Genomic DNA, 20959 nt, shown 5'->3' on the forward strand with positions numbered 1-20959 from the left:
TACGACTGTGTTATCTTGGTATTCCTACGACGTGGCAATCTCCAACATGTTGACTATTTTATCTCAACATGCCCACAACGTGGCCAAGAGGTATCCACATCGTGGTGGCTGTTGACTTGGTTGATCGTTGACTTTTGTTGACCATTTGACTTTTGACCAGTTTGACTTGGGGTCAATTTTGGAGGATTTGGTTTGTGATGGAAGATTTATCTCTTTTCGTGTTAGTCGGTTCATGAAATTGATTAGTGTAAGGGGTGAGAGTGTTGTTGTGCTTCTTCGGTTCTCCAATTCAAGTGAGTTTCTCACTACGCCACGTATCCCACTGTATATACTTTGCATGACACGGTAGTGGTACTGTTAGAGTACAAGTATGCTAGTTGACTAGGATAAGTCCTTGGTTTTCATGTAGAGTATAGGACACTTGGTATCATGATATGATAGACTTCTAGGGTCATGCCTGTTGGTCGTATGATATTGTTAGGATTTAAGTTTGGTTAGAGTAATTGGGGAATGCCAGTTATCAAGATTATATATGTTTGACCAACAAAGGACTTGATTGAGAAATGGTCAGGAGCAGGATAACTAGGGAAGGCTAATTGCTAAGGGTATGTAATATGGTAGTATATGTTATGTGTTATGTTACATGATTATGTGATAATGATAGCATTGGTTGTATATAGTTTAAGTTGGATGGTCTGAGAACTATTGGTCTAATGCCTGATTATGATGTTCTTGTCTGATTATTCGCTCTTGGTTGGACCATATGTTCGACTGCCTATCTGATCCCTGACTACGTGGGTGTTTGGATAAATTAGATTATAACTTATTAGCTTATTTGCGGTGAGAATAAACAATAAACAGTAAGTAAGGGGGGGATGCTAATTACAAGCAACTTATTTAACTTATCCCTACCACAATAAACTGATTTTTAAGGATTCTTATCCAAACACTTAAACATAACTTATTGTGGTGAGAATAAGCAATAAGCAATAAACAATAAACACCATCTTTTTTCCCTATCCAAAGTCCAAACACCCCCTACATATGACTTTATGAATTCTAAGGTCTGGAAAAAGTGAGGATTCGTGAGGGCATCTTAAAAAAATTGAAAAAAAAAAGTCTAAAAAAATACAAATCATAAAATTGTGCAAAGATCTATGTTCACGAGAAAAAAATTGTACATCATTAAAATTGATCCATGATTCACTTTTAATGATTTAAATTTTTTTTCTCTCTGATATAGATCTATGCACAATTTTATGATTTGTATTATTTTTTTAAGTCGTTACCTGATCTTATATATATATATATATATATATATATATATATATATATATATATATATATATATATATATATATATATATATATATATATATATATATATATATATATATATATAGAGAGAGAGAGAGAGAGAGAGAGAGAAAAAAAGTAGGTTTAATGAAAAATAAATAATTCGGGCAACATATGTTGAAACCAATGATCAAGTGTCACGTGTCCATTTCTTTATTCATAAGCAATATACTATGGAAGTTATTTATGTAGTTAATCCAAAGTGATGTGTTATCATGCTTTCATTGGTTCCAACATATGTTTGCCCTAATTATTTATTTTCCGTATAACCCATATATATATATATATATATATATATATATATATATATATATATATAGAGAGAGAGAGAGAGAGAGAGAGTGAGAGAGAGAGATAGATATAGAGAGAGAGAGAAAAAAAAATGATCAAATGAGAACACAAAAAATGTTGAGAATGCGATAACAAAGTATATTCATTTGCGATTCCATGTATTCATTTGTGGAGAAATGATAAATTTTTACGCATAATCAACATGAATATGCTTTTTCTCTTCAATTGAAATTAAATGCGTAAAAATTTATCATTTCTCCACAAATGAATACATGAAATCGCAAATGAATATACTTTGTTCTCGCGTTCTCAACCTTTTTTGTGTTCTCATTTGATCCTACTCCTATATATATATATATATATATATATATATATATATATATATATATATATATATATATATATATATATATATAATATTTAATTTCTACTCCCCATATTCCATATAAGGGTTAATGACCTAGGAGGGTAATAAGGTTTTTACTTTGTCCACATAAGGTCTTTAAGGGTTTTTTTTTGTACATATTACACCAATATGGTTGTTATAAACCGTTTAAAAAGGGTAATACGGTTTTAATTTTGTTCATATTATGTTCCCAAGGTTTTTTTTTGTACATATTATACCAACATAGTTGTTATAACCGTTTAAAAAATGTAATAAGGTTTAATTGTGTCCACATTAGGTCCCTATTTTTAACATTTTTATCATTTCATCTAACTTTTTTACAATTTATATTAGTATCTAGTTAGATGACTTCATCATTTCATCTTTTCATTTTAGTCATACATTCACCACAATAACGATTTCAATCAAAATTTACATAACGTTTTTTTTTTTTTTTCATTTTTATGACAAAAAGCTAATAATAATGAAAGTCTTAATGATTAAGACTATATTTTGCGTCACAGCTAGCTTATAAGCTAGTTTATTTTTCGATTTTTTTTAATTTTCATATTTGGCAAACTAAAAAGTAGTTTATAAACTAGCATTTTAAAAGCTACTTAAAATAATTTTTTAAAAGTTTTTTTTTTTTTTTTTAATTTCCAAATATACCTCTTAATTAATTAAGAAAATATTTTTTTAAATATCATTTTATGTCGTTATATAAAATTCAGATAGCTTATAAGCCAGTGACAGAGCTAGAGTCAACGTAAAAGAGTATCCCGACAAGTAATGAAGTATCTCCGATAAGTAATTGCCTATCAGGGATACCCAATTGGCGGAGCCATTACTTATCGGGGATAACCCATTACTTTTCGGGGACAGTCTAATACTTTGACCCAGTGCCGGAACCAGGAATTTTGATATGGGGTACAAACATTGTTAAAATATATTATATGTAATTATCCAATATCAAGCATTAAAAAACATGTTATAATCTCTTTAGTTAGGGGTACAATAACATGAAAAATGTTTATAAATAATATTATATATATATATATATATATATATATATATATATATATATATATATATATAAAATAGTTTTTTGGGGGTACTGTAATACCCTCAACGCCCCATCTAGCTCCGCCACTGCTTTGACCTGACTCTGCCATTAGCTTATGTAACCTTTTGATTGAAACCGTGGTTGTGGTGAATGGACGACTAAAATAAGAAGATGAAATGATGAAGCCATCTAACTAGATACTAATATAAATTGTATAAACGTTAGATAAAATGATAAACATATTAAAAATAGGGACCTAATTTGGACACAGTTAAACTTATTACCCGTCTTTAAACGGTTATAACAACCATCTTGGTGTAATATGTACAACAAAAGACGTTAGGAACCTATCGTGGATAAAATTAAAATATTATTATTTTTTTTAAACGGTTATAATAATTATGTTGGTTAAAAAAAAATATATATATATATAAAAAAAAAAAAAAAAAAAAAAGAATAAAATTAAAACATTATGACCGTACTAAGTCATTAATCCTCCGTATAATTCCTATGAGCGTACATGCCCTAGAGTTTATTTATTTATTTTGTTCGTTGGAGAGGTAATGAAATATTGTTTTATACTATCATGTATGTAAATTTTTGACGACCTTTAACTTATTTTCAAAATTCTTGACAAAAAAGGTAGATCGGCTTTCTGATCTTCGATAAATTTCGTTGTTCGATTGGATTCCTATCCTATTTCCGTGTTTGATTGGAGATGGTTTTATCGCAAAAGATTCACGACGCATTCAAAGGTACGGTAGAGAGGATCACAAACCCTAGAACTGTATCCGCTTTCAAAGAGAAAGGCGTACTTAGCGTTAACGAATTCGTCATCGCCGGTGACAATCTCGTTTCCAAATGCCCTACTTGGTCATGGTAGATTCGGTTTCCCTTTCCTTCAAGTTATTCATCTTTGATTGAATGATGTCCCTTGAGTGTCAGTGTTATAAGTCGATGTCATCTAGCAGCTTATTGTTTTTAGAATGCATATTCATTGCTATGGAATAAGCGTAGTGTTCCTGAAACTTAGATTCTATTCATGCTTATGAACAAGGGAAAACAAGCTTATAGCTGCATTATGTTATCCTTATTATGAACCAGAATTGAAATAAGCTAATTGCTTAAAGTCCTCTACTTTCTATATCATCAATTGACTTCTCTTTCACCCATCTGTTTTGGAACATAATCACAGATAAACAATGTTTTCCTCTCCCTGAATATGAGTTGCTCTTTCCTCTGTAGCATGTTACATTTGGACTCTACATATATAAATCTGTTTTCTTATTCTCATCAACCAAATGGTTTTACACTGCTTAGTGATATATCTGTGAAAGAAAAATGTCTATTACTATACTACTCAATTTGGCTTTGTTTCTTTTCTTTGTTAGGGAATCAGGTGATCCAAACAAAAGGAAGACATATTTGCCCTCCGATAAACAATTTTTGATCACTAGAAATGGTAAAAATAATGTTGCCTGATGCTTGTGAACTACACAACACATTAACTATGTTTTCTTCTTTGAATCATTATATAATTACAACTTTAACTTTCGATATGAACTCTACTCAGTTCCTTGTTTGCGAAGAGTTGCATCAATACAAGAAGAATATGAAGCTGCTGGAGGTGAGATATTGCTTGATGATGATGAGAATGATGGCTGGTTAGCTACTCATGGAAAGCCAAAAGGTATGCAGGCATTTAGAAATCCTTGATACGAGCTTTCTTTATGTTTTGACTTTGTTTGACTTTTTGTATAGATACCAAAGGTGATGATGAGGAAAATGTTCCTTCAATGGAAACCCTAGAAATAAGCAAGAACACCATACACCCAATTTCTTCACATTTTGGCACTGAAGAGGAGGAAGAAGACATCCCAGATATGGAAGAGTTTGAAGAATCTGACAATGTTATTGAGAATGATCCTGTAAGTATGCATATGATGAAATATAAAGTTATAAACAGAATAAAAATGGTTATTTACTCAGATTAGATTCAGACAGTTCATTCGGTCTAAAAAAGAAACAGTTTTTCATGTTTACATCACTCTACCCATTCAGCCACTTAATGGGTCCAGCCATACAGGATTGAATAAACTGTCTGAATTTGAGTAAATGACCATTTTGCCCTTTCTATTTAAAAATAAATTAAGCTGCTGAATGGGAAATGATGTTTGTCTGGATCAAGTGTATACATAAAGACTGTTTCTTTTCTAGACTGTTCAAATATTAGTAAATGACCATTTTACCCTTACAGTCAGAAATGATATAAATACAATCAAGACTACATATCAAATCTGAAAATATTCATGGTTTATGCTTTATACATTCCTAAAGATAAAGAATCTGTAAACCAACTCTGATAATTTCTTCCATACATAAATTCATATTATAATATATATATTCCACTATTCAGGCAACCCTTCAGCCTACATATCTTGTTGCTCATGAACCTGATGATGACAATATCTTAAGGACTCGAACTTATGATGTCAGCATTACGTAAGTTTCAACTCCTTTTATTTTATTTAATTAGTGAAATATTTTAATTAAGTACTCACACACACACACACACACACACATGTTTCACATGGTTTTAGTTCTTTTTGTTTTGCTGTTTATAAAGTGATGTTTCACTTTTCTTTTTTTTCTTCCAGATATGATAAATACTATCAAACTCCTCGTGTATGGCTTACAGGTTATGATGAGGTTAGAAACATCATCAAATCAATCAATAATCATTTAGTATTTATTTAAATTAGTGGGTTAAATTTATTTTCATAATTCAAAACTTGTTTTACCGGTTTTTACTACAGTCAAGGATGCTTCTTGAGCCAGAATTAGTTCTACAAGATGTCAGTCAAGATCATGCTCGCAAAACTGTAAGCACTACATAGTCCACATGGTAATAAAAAAAATGACCATTTTACCCTTTCCTTCTCCATTTCTTCATCTCCAAAATTTTAACACAATTAAGTAAACCATAAAAATCAAAATCCGAGATTTGTGGCTTAGTTATATTGTGTTATGACTTGAGGAGAAAAGGAGAAGACAAGGGTAAATTGGTCATTTATGATGGACTTAACGGATGCACGGTTAATTTAAACCTTAGTTAGTGACCACGGGTGTAACAAATGAAAGTGTATCCATGACTTTTGACAATACCACAGGGACTAAAACTGTAAAATTTACGAGTCTCAGGTAACTATTGAAGATCACCCGCATTTACCCGGGAAACATGCATCTGTACATCCGTGTAAACATGCGGCTGTTATGAAGAAACTGATTGATCCTTTATTTGCTGGAGGATTCGAACCACAAGTTGACAAGTAAATTTTTTTTTATTTTTCCTCAAATAAACATGGAATCAATTACTAAATTATGTGGTGGTTGCAGATATCTGTTCTTGTTCTTGAAGTTTGTGGCTACTGTTATCCCAACCATTGAATATGATTACACCATGGACTTTGACCTTGGGAGCTCAAGTACCTGATTTCGATGGATTGTAAATTTCTGGAAATGTTGTATCTGATTTACTTGTTTATTCCTCACATTTGGAGAGGGAACTATACATTTTATATTTATTAAATTAGAAATATATATATTTTTAAAGTAAGTCATGTTTTTTTTTTTTTAATTAAAACCAGTTGTTAAGGGTGGCAATTCTCGAAATGAAAATAAACGGATTTGGGTTGAGATTCATGACCCGTCAACCCGTCAAATAAACAGGTTATCTGGTCGTGTTCAAGTTAGTATTTAAGTTCTCTGGTCGATCTACCAACCCGTTTTATTTATTTATTTTTTTTAAAGGGTAATACCGCATTAAAGTAGGCTCCTTTGAAGGTGGTTCACCATTTGGTGAAGACATGGACACGTTTTGCCTTGCATTTGCAAGCGTCCCTCTTGGCCACCGTTTAAACATGGGTTAACCCGCCACCGTGAAGATTAACCGCAAACCCGTATAACTACACGAGTTAGACGAGTCGAGTTTCGGTAGCTGTTTCAACCTGTCAACCCATGATAGGATTGTCATCCTTACTGATTCATGAATAAAATGCAATTTGTTTTTTTTTTTTTATCACTTTTAAATAGAAGGATAAAATAATTATTTACAATTCATTGGATGAACAAAAACGGTTTTTATATGTATAACATCTATTCGAAAAGTACCAATTCAACTATTTAGGTATGTAAATTCCAATATCTATGAAACTTTTAGATACATTATGTCAATTTGAAATGTTTGATCCCTTTCATACTTATCTTTTGTTGTGATATGTTTACAGTGGATTATAAGTCGGTATATTAAATCAACCATAAGAAAACACATGATATTCAGCCCAAGACTCTTAGGTATCATGATCATCACATTACTATCCGAAAGTTAACCCATACTTTTGGGTTTTTGCACTTCCCACATTGAAAGACTATAAGTTCAAGTGTGTTTTAATGTGAGTAACATAATATTTTATATTTTTAAACTGATTTCTGTTTTTCTTAATTAAACTATTTTAAAATTTATTTATTAAAGTATTTTATAATTACCAATTTTAAGTTGTAAATATCGTATGTAATTAATTTTAATAACTAGTATACTTATTGAGAAATATAAAAATGTGTATCAAAATGTAATGGTTCCATTATCGTCTTCAATCGATTGTATCAGACGATGTAGTAAGAAGATTCATCATCTGTATTTTTCTCGCGACATCGTGGTTCACTGATCAATCAAAGTTCCACCTGTATTGAGAAATTCCTCAGCCACTGCCACCGGAGATATTTCATCTTGTTTAGGTCTCTACCAATGTGTATGTTTCATATATGAAATTGCGATTTTTCCACTTTATGAAATCGTTCTCTCCCTGTGTAATCACTTCATCAATTTCAGATACACGATAGATAAGAAGTGTTGATCTGCTCAAATCAGAAATTTCGATGTCTTTTAGGTAACATAAGTTTGTTTGTTCAATTAATTCATTCCAGGAAACGAATTTATCTTCGAATTTCCTTTTGTTAGATTTTTGATGTTGTGTAGTATCATCATTCACGTTCAGAAATCTCTCACATTCCTTCCTCCTATCATCGCCTCGCCTTCTAATGTTGGCGCCTCATCCCCTATCGATCGCCTGGTTCTCACAGTGCTTGTGTCGATGTCTTACAAATCTTCTATTCGTTTTGGTTTTTAATTGGGGATATTTATTCTCGATTGAGATCCAATAGGCTTATTGTTCTGATTAGTTGGTCGGAAATTATGGAGATGGTGGTTGATGTGCACAAAAGTACCCACTAATTTTAATATTTATAACCTAACAAACTTAGACTATCTATGCACTTATAGGCAGTGTACATAGTCAGATTACAGTATAGCTTAGGTAAGTCGGGTGTCGATCACAGGGAACGGTGGATTAATTTAATATATTTAATTATAGGTTATATATCACACGTAAAGAATAATTTAATAAATCTCAAACTAATAATTAATTAACCATTCTCGATAAACTAACAGGAAAAAAACCAAATCTCTTTAGGTACTTTGGTTTAGACAAATTCCACCTTGAAAACATAGACAATTGCATGCACAAATTCATTTATTCATGTTCACCGATTCCTAAATTGATTAGGTTCATGTTCACTATAACTAATCCTTTAGCAAACAAGTTAATTCAAACAGTGATCAATTGATTAAACTAACATGCTTCCTAGTGTTCAGTTCGTATCAAGCAAGACTTGTAAACTTAGTTAATTTAATCATTTAATTAACCTCTTGTTGATGGTCATCAAACAAGGCTCACACATTAACTTATTTATTCTCATGTTAATCCTAGTTTCACATTCGTTATTTCTAGTCTTATAATCTCAATGGTCATCAAAAATCATAAGAGACAAGCAAATCAAGCAGGTTTTCATACAACTTAATTCACTTAACAATTAACAGCAAATAATCATCATTAACACATGAGGATCTTTGAACAAGCTTGGCAAGATAAATTAAACACAAATAAATTATTTAACATCACAATTAGTCTAGGAATCAAAACTTTATTCAATCATAAACACAAAGTAAAAGGTTTTTACACCCTAATCAGAAAATAAATACAGAAAGTACCATAAGGAAGTGCTAAACATGGTCACGTTAGCAATCCATATGATTACCGACATGTATCCGCTCTCTAATCCTTCAGATCTCTGCTCCCGTTAGCTTAACGGCCTTCCGGCCGCCTTCTAGACCCTCAAAACGGCTTAACAGAAGTTAATTGTCGACTAAATTAGGTTAGGAGTTGAATCCCCCTTTTCTGGTTAGCTAAAAATCGATATTTATAACCTTTGTGGCCGACCTAAGTACGCTGGGCGTACTCAGATTTACGCGGCGCGTACTATGGATATACACGCGATCATGTATATCTGTTGCAAGCCAGTACGCGGGGCGTACTCTTAAGTTACGCGGGGCGTAACCGCTACTTCAGCACCATTTTGTTTCTTTTAGCTTCTAAGCCCGGTTTCCGCTTCAGTCTTTTCTTTTGTGCTTTATTGACAACAAATAGCTGCAAAACATAATTCAAAGTATTATGAGTACTCTCTAGTTCTAAAATATAATAAATAAGGCCAAAATATTAAGATAAAGTGCATAAAAATATATATAAAAATACACATATCAAAATACCCCACACTTAGCCTTTGCTTGCCCCCAAGCAAATTCACTTTTATTTTACCAATATCGCACTAAACAATCCATTTAAAACTCAGCCATTATGCCAAGACCTCAACGCATGCATTTGTGTCTAAAATTTTCCTAAGTACCCCCCCATACTTTAAATACTCACAATCTTCATAAACACTTGCCCACTTTTTCCGAACAATGCTCATTTTATGCAACCCTCCGAATCCATCCTCAGAAAACCTCCTAACCTCAAGGTATTTTTAGTTGAGCAACCTAAGCATACATAATCTAGAACTACAATTTATGATACCACTATGGAGCTTTCTTTGAATTCTTCATTTGCTTGATAATTTGATCTTGGATATCTTTGAATTCACCACCTTACTGATTTGATTTCTTGGTATCTTCAACTTTTTTGGATTTCTTCAAAATTTTGATCTTTTGATCTTCACTTTATTTGCTCCAAAATTCTTCAAACTTTTTCGTAATTCTCTCTGTTTTTTTTTACATGTACCTCTCTCTTTTTTTTCACTCAACACCTACATGCTTAAGCAGAGGCGCTCAACCTCAACCTTTATTGGTTAAAGATAATAATTTTCCTGGATACATTTCAGGTTTAGGCTGCTAAACATATTGCATCCTTCAAACCGAGCGGGGTTATGTTTTTGTTCCATGATTTCACTAAAATAAGGGAAGCCACAAATGCACTATAACGTATATTGGCTCAACTAAACATTTGAGTTCTCATCGGATCATCTCATACAATATTAGCAAAATCTTGAATTATCACTAGATTTTTCTAAATTAAACTATTATTTCAAGTTTTCTTTTAAATTTTTAAATTTCCCTAAATCTAGCAATTTCCAATCATTATTTCATTTTTATAATTTACTTTTACCGACCCCCTACCCCACACTTATTTCATACAATGCCCTCATTGTATGCTAAAACAAATTAAGAACATAAAAAAAAAAAAAAAAGGAACAGACTCCCCTGGGTAGTTGTGGCGAGATCGAATGGGGCTGCTACAGGTTGCTTCAAATATTGCTGAAAAACTGAAAACTGGAACTGCTACTTCTTAATATGCCGAAAAATAAAATCAAGACCGCCATCTTTGAAAATGTGGTACAAAATATTGCAATTAGATGCAATGCATAGTAACCATGACGTGGGAAAGTGTCGACCACGTCGTCTCGTCAAGAATGACATCCTCTTCTCGCGATGAAAAATTCCCCACATCATAGGAAAGTGTCAACCATGTCATGGCAGCCGGGATGATACTTCTTCCTCGCGTCGAAATACACTCTAATAAATATGCACCCCACACTTATGACAAATTGTGGGTCTTGACCATAATCTTCGAACTCTCACATGGCTCTCTAGCAACAGTCGGACCTAGCTGCTGAACTTATGGCCAGCTTCCTAAGGGCGAATATTCTGCATAAATCTAAACAACCATAGAGCATCAACATGGAAAACAAAAATAAAACTAAATCAAAGTTTAATTACATACCAAATACTAAAAACTAAACTTAAACTAAAAAAAACAAACACAAAACAAACAAATAAACAAAATAAAAAGGATCACTCGTCATTTCCATCATCATGTGGCTGTGTCCCAGAAGTACCGGCCCCGTCAAATCGTGACTGGAATGGTGGTGGAAAGGAAACCGAATACTGAAATCCCTGATGGGCAAAGAATGCATTCAACGCATTCCCTTGCCATCGCTGTTGCGCGTCCACATGTGCAACATACTCGCTAAGGTTCTGGACCCTCAAGTCAAGACGATCCATGCCCCGAGCTAAATAGCGCATATCAATCTCCGGCTCAGGTCCCTGCTGCGCTCCCCGAGGAGCAGGTCTACGCTGCGGGACCCGTCTCGGCTGTGGCTCGGCGGCACCCTCCTCATCTGCCACATCATCTGCTCGAACCCTCAAAACACCATCTCCACCCCGCTCTAATACGCGCATCGACTCCAATAGTTGAAGACTCATCGGCCTCATGTCGTGAAACACCATCGATCTCGTGATCTCACGTGTCATCAACTGATATGATCGAGCCAAACGTGTGATAAAATGCCCTCCGCATATCGGGCTATCTCCACGAAGTCCCCTGGCCCTCCGTCCCAAATATGCAGCTAAAGCAACTGGAAGGTTCAGGTGCCTCCCTGAAGTAACAAGTGCCCATAGGAAATACAGGTCCGTCGAAGGCACTCTCTCACTATTCTTGTGATGTGTGAGAGACATAGAAATCAACCGGTGCAACATTCGGTATGTAGTAGACCGAATCATCCCCCCTCGAGCGGTAGATGGGGTATAAATTCCTCCCGTAATCTCGGCCCAAAAAGTGTTCTCATTGTAGTCCTTCGGCCGCTCCGTGAGACAATCAGCAAGAAATGTCGGGAAGTGGACACTCCTTGTCTCATCGGCTGTGTAAATACCCACCCGAGTAGCAAGCTCACGCTGCATTCCCGGCTCACTCCTCCCAGTCTGAAAGCAAAGGCTGTCCTGTCATTGAGTGGCTTCCTAGGATCATAGGAAACTGTAGCATAGAACTCCAGCAAAAACTCTCGATACACCGGCTCCTGGATCCTGAACAACCGCGCCCATCCCTAACACACAAACAATTCCACACCACTCGCGTCCGAGTGTGTGTATTGCAAAAATTCCTGGATCAATGCAGCAAGTCCAGTCCTGGCAGCCAACTCCCAGTCGAAAGAGGGTGCAATATCAATCTCCTTTGTGAGAAGCAGGCTCAAGTTGGTGCTATAACGCGCCCGGGTAGCATCGCTCAGAGTTTGCGGAAATTGTAAAAAGCGATGATCGGTCACATCCTCGGGAGGGTTGGTTCTTTGTGCCCTTCGAGCCATAATCTGCACATATTAACACAAAAACACAAACCCACAAAATATGGCAGCATCAATATTTTTTTTTTTTTTTTTTTTTTTCAAACCAAAATAACAAAAAAAAATTGATACTTGGACATGGAATTTATGTGGGGCGGACATCCAGGCACATGAAACTGCCCCCTGCTCGTTTTCTTATTCCCATATCCAAATAACGCAGTAAGAGCAACATTGCAGTCAATTTTTTTTTTTTTTTAAAAAAAAAAATTGCTTGGTCAACAAGAGCGTAGGAGAGAACTCGGGACCTCCCTAAAAATATGAATCAATTTCTATGAAACCATTTAACAGGGAAACATGTATAATAGTCAAAAATTCGAGCCAGAATCAAGAACTCGCGGTCACGGGGGTACGCATTGCGTACGACCCCAAACTCGAATCGGTGGGGCAGGGATGGAAATTAGACAAAATTAAGCTCGAGGGTTTAATGTATTAACCGAAATCGGTCCATTCAAGCCCTAATCAACACATACATTTGCAAAATCGGCCCTAATTCGAAAAATGTATAAACCCTAGAATTCGAACAAAAGCCGAATGCATCGTTTTTCATCAAATTTAACACAAATCTATAACATTTAATAACCGAAAAAGCTTACTTGTGTGTCGAATTGAACAAGAACGAAGCAGAATCGGGAGTCTTTGGAGAGAGTCGCCGTTACAGTTCGTGCAAGAAAGGAGAAGAGGGAAAAATAAAGAAGAAGTCAACAGGTCAAAAGATATACCTGGTCGCCGTGTTACGCGGGGGGTAAATCAAGAGTACGCGGGGCGTACCTCAACCCCCTGAGATGTTTATTCGCGATCCGGGGCATATTACGCATGGCGTAATTAAACTTACGCGGGGCGTAATTTTAAATGAAAATTTCCCCTTTTTCTTTTAATTGTATTTCCTTTTTTTTTTTTTTTTTTTTTTTTTTTTAATCATTTCATCTAGGACTTAAAACTTATTTAATTTTTTCCTTTTTAATTTCCTTAAGCTAATGATGGCTTCACGATGAGTGATAAAAAAAACAAAAATGAGATGTCATAATCACTTATCTTTGTCAAGATCAAACAACAATGGTTGATCAAAAACCTTTGCATGCAAGAATTGGTTTGCGAAAACACCCACTTTCGGGACCCGTTAGAATATTTCCTTTGTTTTCCTTGCACCATTAACTAGAAGCGGAACAAGAATTGACCTAACTAGTCAAGAACAGCAAGAGCTCGGTCTTCCACTTAACCACCACAATACGCCTTGCTATACTACGCCTCATGGATTGAGTTGGACAAATCAGCAAAGTAGTAGGCTAAGCAGGTCAAGAATTCCCTAATCGTTTTCATTCTCGAAACCCATGCAAAAAGTAAAGTCAAGCAATGTGTACAATCCCAAATTCCTGCAAAATAAAAAACAAGAACCTTCCCGACAAGTGAAAAGATATCATCGAAAATCAAACTAAAAATAATTGAGAACTAACTAAAAACACATAACGAATAATCAAATAAACTAAATTAATGACAAGCCGTTCCCCGGCAACGGCGCCAAAAACTTGATGTGCACAAAAGTACCCACTAATTTTAATATTTATAACCTAACAAACTTAGACTATCTATGCACTTATAGGCAGTGTACATAGTCAGATTACAGTATAGCTTAGGTAAGTCGGGTGTCGATCACAGGGAACGGTGGATTAATTTAATATATTTAATTATAGGTTATATATCACACGTAAAGAATAATTTAATAAATCTCAAACTAATAATTAATTAACCATTCTCGATAAACTAACAGGAAAAAAACCAAATCTCTTTAGGTACTTTGGTTTAGACAAATTCCACCTTGAAAACATAGACAATTGCATGCACAAATTCATTTATTCATGTTCACCGATTCCTAAATTGATTAGGTTCATGTTCACTATAACTAATCCTTTAGCAAACAAGTTAATTCAAACAGTGATCAATTGATTAAACTAACATGCTTCCTAGTGTTCAGTTCGTATCAAGCAAGACTTGTAAACTTAGTTAATTTAATCATTTAATTAACCTCTTGTTGATGGTCATCAAACAAGGCTCACACATTAACTTATTTATTCTCATGTTAATCCTAGTTTCACATTCGTTATTTCTAGTCTTATAATCTCAATGGTCATCAAAAATCATAAGAGACAAGCAAATCAAGCAGGTTTTCATACAACTTAATTCACTTAACAATTAACAGCAAATAATCATCATTAACACATGAGGATCTTTGAACAAGCTTGGCAAGATAAATTAAACACAAATAAATTATTTAACATCACAATTAGTCTAGGAATCAAAACTTTATTCAATCATAAACACAAAGTAAAAGGTTTTTACACCCTAATCAGAAAATAAATACAGAAAGTACCATAAGGAAGTGCTAAACATGGTCACGTTAGCAATCCATATGATTACCGACATGTATCCGCTCTCTAATCCTTCAGATCTCTGCTCTCGTTAGCTTAACGGCCTTCCGGCCGCCTTCTAGACCCTCAAAACGGCTTAACAGAAGTTAATTGTCGACTAAATTAGGTTAGGAGTCGAATCCCCCTTTTCTGGTTAGCTAAAAATCGATATTTATAACCTTTGTGGCCGACCTAAGTACGCTGGGCGTACTCAGATTTACGCGGCGCGTACTATGGATATACACGCGATCATGTATATCTGTTGCAAGCCAGTACGCGGGGCGTACTCTTAAGTTACGCGGGGCGTAACCGCTACTTCAGCACCATTTTGTTTCTTTTAGCTTCTAAGCCCGGTTTCCGCTTCAGTCTTTTCTTTTGTGCTTTATTGACAACAAATAGCTGCAAAACATAATTCAAAGTATTATGAGTACTCTCTAGTTCTAAAATATAATAAATAAGGCCAAAATATTAAGATAAAGTGCATAAAAATATATATAAAAATACACATATCAGTGGTGATCACATGGAGATGTCAAAACAGGGACAAATTCATTCTCTAGTTTATATGAGAAATTGAAAGAATTAAGAGGTTGCATCATTTGAAATTCGAGGTTCACATTTTTCATATCGACTCAGCCTCATGATTTCAAGCAATTGTGAAAAGTACCAAAAACCTTGGATTAGTTTTTTTAGTTGATTGTTATTTTCTTCTGGTAATGTATGGCATTTATACTATATTCATCATTGTTCCTTAATTGACGATATTTGTGCATATACATGATTTTTTGTTATAGTTGATAGTGATGCGTGTGCATTACCTTGATGAATATTTGTATTCATCCTTCTCATTGCCTCCTTGATTCGTGCACACAACCTGTTTGACAAAATGCCACAATTTTGCTTTATTTGAGTTTTTATGCCTAGAAGAGATCTATGATGTAATCCATTGTTTTGGTAATTTTACACAATTTGTTGCATATTCAATGTTATTGTCATCCACTAGGATTTCTAATTAAAACCTTAGTTGAATTGAAAAAAGTATACAGGAGTATAGTAGTTTTGACTCGAATCACATTAAATTTCAAACTTGGTGATCTTAGGTTTCATGTTTTTGTATACTCTAACATAATTATGGACATTCTTTATTACAACAAAATTAGAATTAAAGAAGTTTAAATTTGATGATAAGGGCTTAAACTCCATTGGACATGGTTATGGTTGTTTTCTTCCTTTATGCAAATCAATCACTACTATACTATCTAAACCATTATAGCCAATTGTTCTGGTATATTCATCTTCTCTTCTCAATTCTTCCATGTAATATATTTATCAACACCTGTAGCAAACAAAAGTTTATTTCATTTTCTTCTTTTGCCATATCATTATTAAGTGCTTAATGGCTTAATCACTTAAGCCTAAACTTCAGATCCAGAGGCCTAACATGCCTAGAATCCATAAAGTTGTGAACTTTATCCCTTTGGACGTCCATAAAGTCCTAAATGCTTGTTCTTAATCCATTAAGACCTTGCATGGAGCACATTCAACTAATGGGACCTCATTTTTATCACTCAAGGTCCTTTCAAGAGTCCAAAAGGGCAGTCTTTTACGTCCAAAACACAACATGCACCCCCTTGTGGATTTTGGGACAAGAAATGGGTATTTTAAAGCAAATGAAGAGATCTAAACATATAAGCATAAAGTTTGGAACTTTATACCTTCTAGAGTTTCTTGAGCACGAAATAGCTTCAGATCTACAAGATTGGTCACTTCCTTCAACTCTTTGATGCAATGGTTTCCTCTTAAACACCCAAGAACACACCAAATGAGTTAAAACACACAAAGGGGAGGCTAGGGTTTTAGAGATACGAGTTTGATCTGTGGAGGCTAAGGTAAAAGGGGTGTGGGTGCACATCATGTTGCCTATATAGGCCCCAAACCCTAAATATTAGGGTTTTCACTTCTGACGCTAGTACGCCCAACATACACAAGTGTACGCCAAGCGTACTAAGGTGGGTCCTTATACGCTTAGCGTACTCAAATGTACGCGTAACGTACACCCCATTTTGGTCAAATTTGCAAATTTGGCCCTAATACTTGTCTTGGCTCTACATTCTAAGTCCCTAATGGCTATAACTGACAAAGTAAAGATAGAAGAGGGTTCGGAAATACCTGAAAATCTCGGGGTGTTACAATTCTCCCCCACATAACCTAGACTTCGCCCTTGAAGCCTGTTGCAGCTAATAAATCCGGGTAATGCTCTTTCAGGCTCCCACGTCCACTCGAATCCCTTCCGATGCTCCCATTGTACCTTCACCAAAGGTATTGCTTGTTCCTTAGAACCTTTATCTTCCTTTCTAATAGGGCCATAGCCTCTCCACATAATTCACGCACTCATCAACCTGAATGTCGTCCAATGGTACCACTGCCTCCTGATCCATAATGCACTTTTGCAATTGTGAAACGTAGAAATTGTTATGGATCCGAATAGACTCCTCTGGTAGCTCTAGCCTGTATGCTACCTTGCTGATCCTGGCAATGATCCTGAACAGCCCAATGTAACGAGGACTCAATTTTCCCCTCTTCTTGAAATGGATCACACCCTTCCGGGGTAAGACCTTCAGGAGTACCATATCACCCACCTGGAACTCTAATTTCGATCGACATCTATCGGCGTAACTCTTCTGCCGACTCTGAGCGGTCTACAATCACTGCCTAATCTGCTAAATCTTCTTGGTAGTCTGCAAGACTACCTCCATCTGTCCCATCACCCTGTAACCGACCTCTCCCCAACAAATCGGGGTACGACATCTCTGCTCGTACAACAACTCAAAAGACGGGGCGCCAATGTTGGAATGATAGTTGTTGTTGCAGGAGAAAGGGGCAGGTGGGAATCCCAACTCCCACTGAAATCGATGACACACGCCCTCAACATATCCTCGAGGGTCAGGATGGTCCACTCACTCTGACCGTTAGTCTGCGGATGAAAAGTTGTGCTAAAGTGCAATTGCGTGCCTAGTTCCTCGTGGAACTTCTGCCAAAAACAGGAGGTAAATCTAATGTCCCGATCAGAAATAATGTAAACCAGAACCCCGTGGCGAGCGACAATCTCTCGAACATACACGTCGGCCAACAAACTCTCCCGAATAACCAAGAAATGAGCACTCTTGGTTAACCAATCCACAATGACCCATATAGAATCAAACCATTTTGTTGTCCTCAACAGCTTGGTAATGAAATCCATCGTGATCTACTCCTATTTCCACATGGGAATCTCTAGAGGCTGCAGCATACCATGCGGTCTCTGATGCTCGGTCTTGACCATCCTATAGATCAAGAACCTCTCAACATACCAAGCGATTTCTTGCTTCATACATGGCCACCAATAACTCAAACTCAGGTCTCGGTACATCTTGGTGGGCCATGGGTGAATAGAGAAGTGAGACTTATGAGGCTCCTCCATGACTGTCTGCCTGACCCCACCAGATATCAGAACCCACACCCCACCACATCGGGTTAACAATCCCCGATTATCCCTCATAAATCGGGTGTTTTCGCCCATGATCCTCTCTATCTACCAATTCTCTGGTCGCATTCCCTCAACCTGGGCATCTCTGATCAAGCCCACAAGCAGAGAATCCACTGCTATCCTCATACATATCGCTGGGGTGGAAGACCTAACTGACTTGCAGCTCAAAGCGTCCGCAACCACATTCACTTTATCGGGGTGGTAAAGGATCTCACAGTCTTAGTCCTTAACTACACCCAGCCACCTACGTTGCCTTATGTTCAGGTTGGCCTGATCCATGATGTGTCTCAAGATCTTGTGATCCGTGTATATGGTACAACGGACCCCGTATAGGTAATGTCTCCATATCTTGAGGGCAAACACCACCGCTCCCAGCTCTAAATCATGAGTAGGATACCTCGTCTCGTGCGGATTCAGCTGCCGCGATGCGTAGGCTATCACTCGTCCTCTCTGCATGAGGACCACCCCCAAACCCGTGATGGATGCATCACAGAATACCACAAAATCTACAACTCCCTCTGGGAGTTTCAAGACTGGAGCTTTGCACAACCGCTGACGGAGGGTCTCAAATGCCCTCTGCTGCTCAGGGCCCCACCAGAAATCCACCCCTTCCTAGTCAGTCAAGTGAGGGGTACTGCAATCTTGGAGAAATCTCGAATGAATCTCCGGTAGTACCCTGCCAAACCCAGAAAACTCCTGATATCCGAAGGAGACCTCGGCACCTCCCACTGCATGACTGCCTCGATTTTGGTCGGATCGACCAAATTCCCCTCTTGGGTGACGAGATGTCCGAGGAACCGGACCTCTCGTAACCAAAACTTGCATTTCAAGAACTTGGCATACAGCCGTTCTCGTCTCATAACTCCCAACAACTCCCTGAGATGCTCCTCGTGCTGCTCTCGGGTCTTGGAATACACCAAGATGTCATCTATGAATACGACAACCGAGCGATCAAGCATCGGTCTACAAACCTGATTCATCAGGTCCATGAATACTGTTTGCGTGTTGGTGAGCCCAAATGACATCACCACGAACTCGTAATGACCATAGTGAGTCTGAAACGCGGTCTTCTCCACGTCCTCCTCCCTGACCCAAACCTGATGATACCCCGACCTCAAATCAATCTTGGAGAACCAAGATGCACTCTGCAATTGATCAAAGAGATCATCTATCCTTGGGAGTGGATAACGGTTCTTCACCGTCAACTTGTTCAACTCCCTATAATCAATGCAAATCCGGTGCGATCCGTCTTTCTTGTTGACGAAGAGGATCGGTGCTCCCCATGGAGAACTGCTCATACGAATGAACTACTTGCCCAACAGCTCCTGCAACTGGGATGATAACTCCTGCATCTCAGGCAGTGCCAATCGGTACAACGACTTAGCGATAAGGGTCGCACCTAGAACTAGATCGATCCTTAACTCGACCTGCCTCTCCGGAGGCACTCTAGGTAACTCCTCCGAAAACATATCAGTAAACTCTCTAACCACTAGAACCTCTGAAGCTGGAGTTTGATCACCAACCCGTGTATCCACCACGTACGCTAGTTAACTCGCACACCCGTGCTGAATGTAATGTTGAGCCCTGGCGACTGAACAAAACCTTGATCCCACTCTGGTGCCCTAGCCATATATAACTAGTTCTCCCCCACTCGGGGTTCGAACCACTACCCGCTGTCCCTCACAATCAATCATGGGACCGAATTGACTGAGCCAGTCCATCCCTACAATCACGCACACGTCCCTCATGGGAATCGGAATCAAGTCTATCGGGAAGGATATCCCGAAGATCTTCATCTCATATCCTCGGTAGACTGAAGAAGCAGAAATCCCATGTTCGTTAGCGATAGAGACTCGTAATAGACACTCTAGCTCGCATATGGGCACTTTGAACTCCCTACTAAATGTCTGAGATACGAAAGACCGACTCGCCACCGAGTCAAATAGAACCAATGCAGGCAAGGAATTCACTATAAACATACCTAATCGCAGGTACCACAGATAAGTATAACACAAATAAACAAAAGAGGTAAAGAGTAGAATCATACCAGCACCCACTGGTGCCGCCTTGGCCTCCTCGATCATAAGCTGAAATGCACACCCATGAGCCTTCGGGGGATCTACTCTACCCTGCCTCCCATCAGTGATCCTTAATGTAGTCAGCGCTGGAGCCTGCGCCGGCTTTGCGGCAAGCAACGGACAGTTGGCTCCAGCGCCGGCATTGCAGAAAGCAACGAACAGTTGGCCTTCAAGTGGCCAACCTAATAACAATGATAACATAACCTCGTACTCGGAATAGGGGGTTGGCGACAATCCTTCGCAAAGTGCCCCTCCTTGCCACACCTGTGGCACCCACAAGTGCGACTCTGCTGA

The 20959-nt window shown here is 37.1% G+C and overlaps 1 protein-coding gene across 1 annotated transcript; it reads left to right on the top strand.

Moving 5' to 3' along the window:
• The first annotated feature begins 3655 nt into the window (after positions 1-3655).
• Positions 3656-6711, top strand: LOC145017943 (autophagy-related protein 3-like). Its single transcript, XM_078975891.1, has 9 exons — positions 3656-3974; positions 4487-4557; positions 4669-4785; positions 4857-5023; positions 5512-5597; positions 5753-5804; positions 5912-5977; positions 6297-6424; positions 6492-6711. The coding sequence occupies exons 1-9, from the start codon at positions 3814-3816 to the stop codon at positions 6586-6588; spliced, it is 945 nt and encodes a 314-aa protein (XP_078832017.1). The 5' UTR covers positions 3656-3813; the 3' UTR covers positions 6589-6711.
• The last annotated feature ends 14248 nt before the right edge of the window (positions 6712-20959 follow it).

The sequence above is a fragment of the Lactuca saligna genome, chromosome 9 (assembly GCF_052625555.1).
Source record: "Lactuca saligna cultivar CGN05327 chromosome 9, ASM5262555v1, whole genome shotgun sequence".
NCBI classification, from domain to species: Eukaryota; Viridiplantae; Streptophyta; class Magnoliopsida; order Asterales; family Asteraceae; genus Lactuca; species Lactuca saligna.

Excerpts from the sequence above, each read along its gene's own strand:
- LOC145017943 (XM_078975891.1), top strand. The coding sequence starts at position 3,814 with ATGGTTTTATCGCAAAAGATTCACGACGCATTCAAAGGTACGGTAGAG. Across the intron at positions 5,805-5,911 it reads GGCTTACAGGTTATGATGAG|TCAAGGATGCTTCTTGAGCC; the intron begins GTTAGAAACATC and ends TTTTTACTACAG. Across the intron at positions 5,978-6,296 it reads AAGATCATGCTCGCAAAACT|GTAACTATTGAAGATCACCC; the intron begins GTAAGCACTACA and ends TACGAGTCTCAG.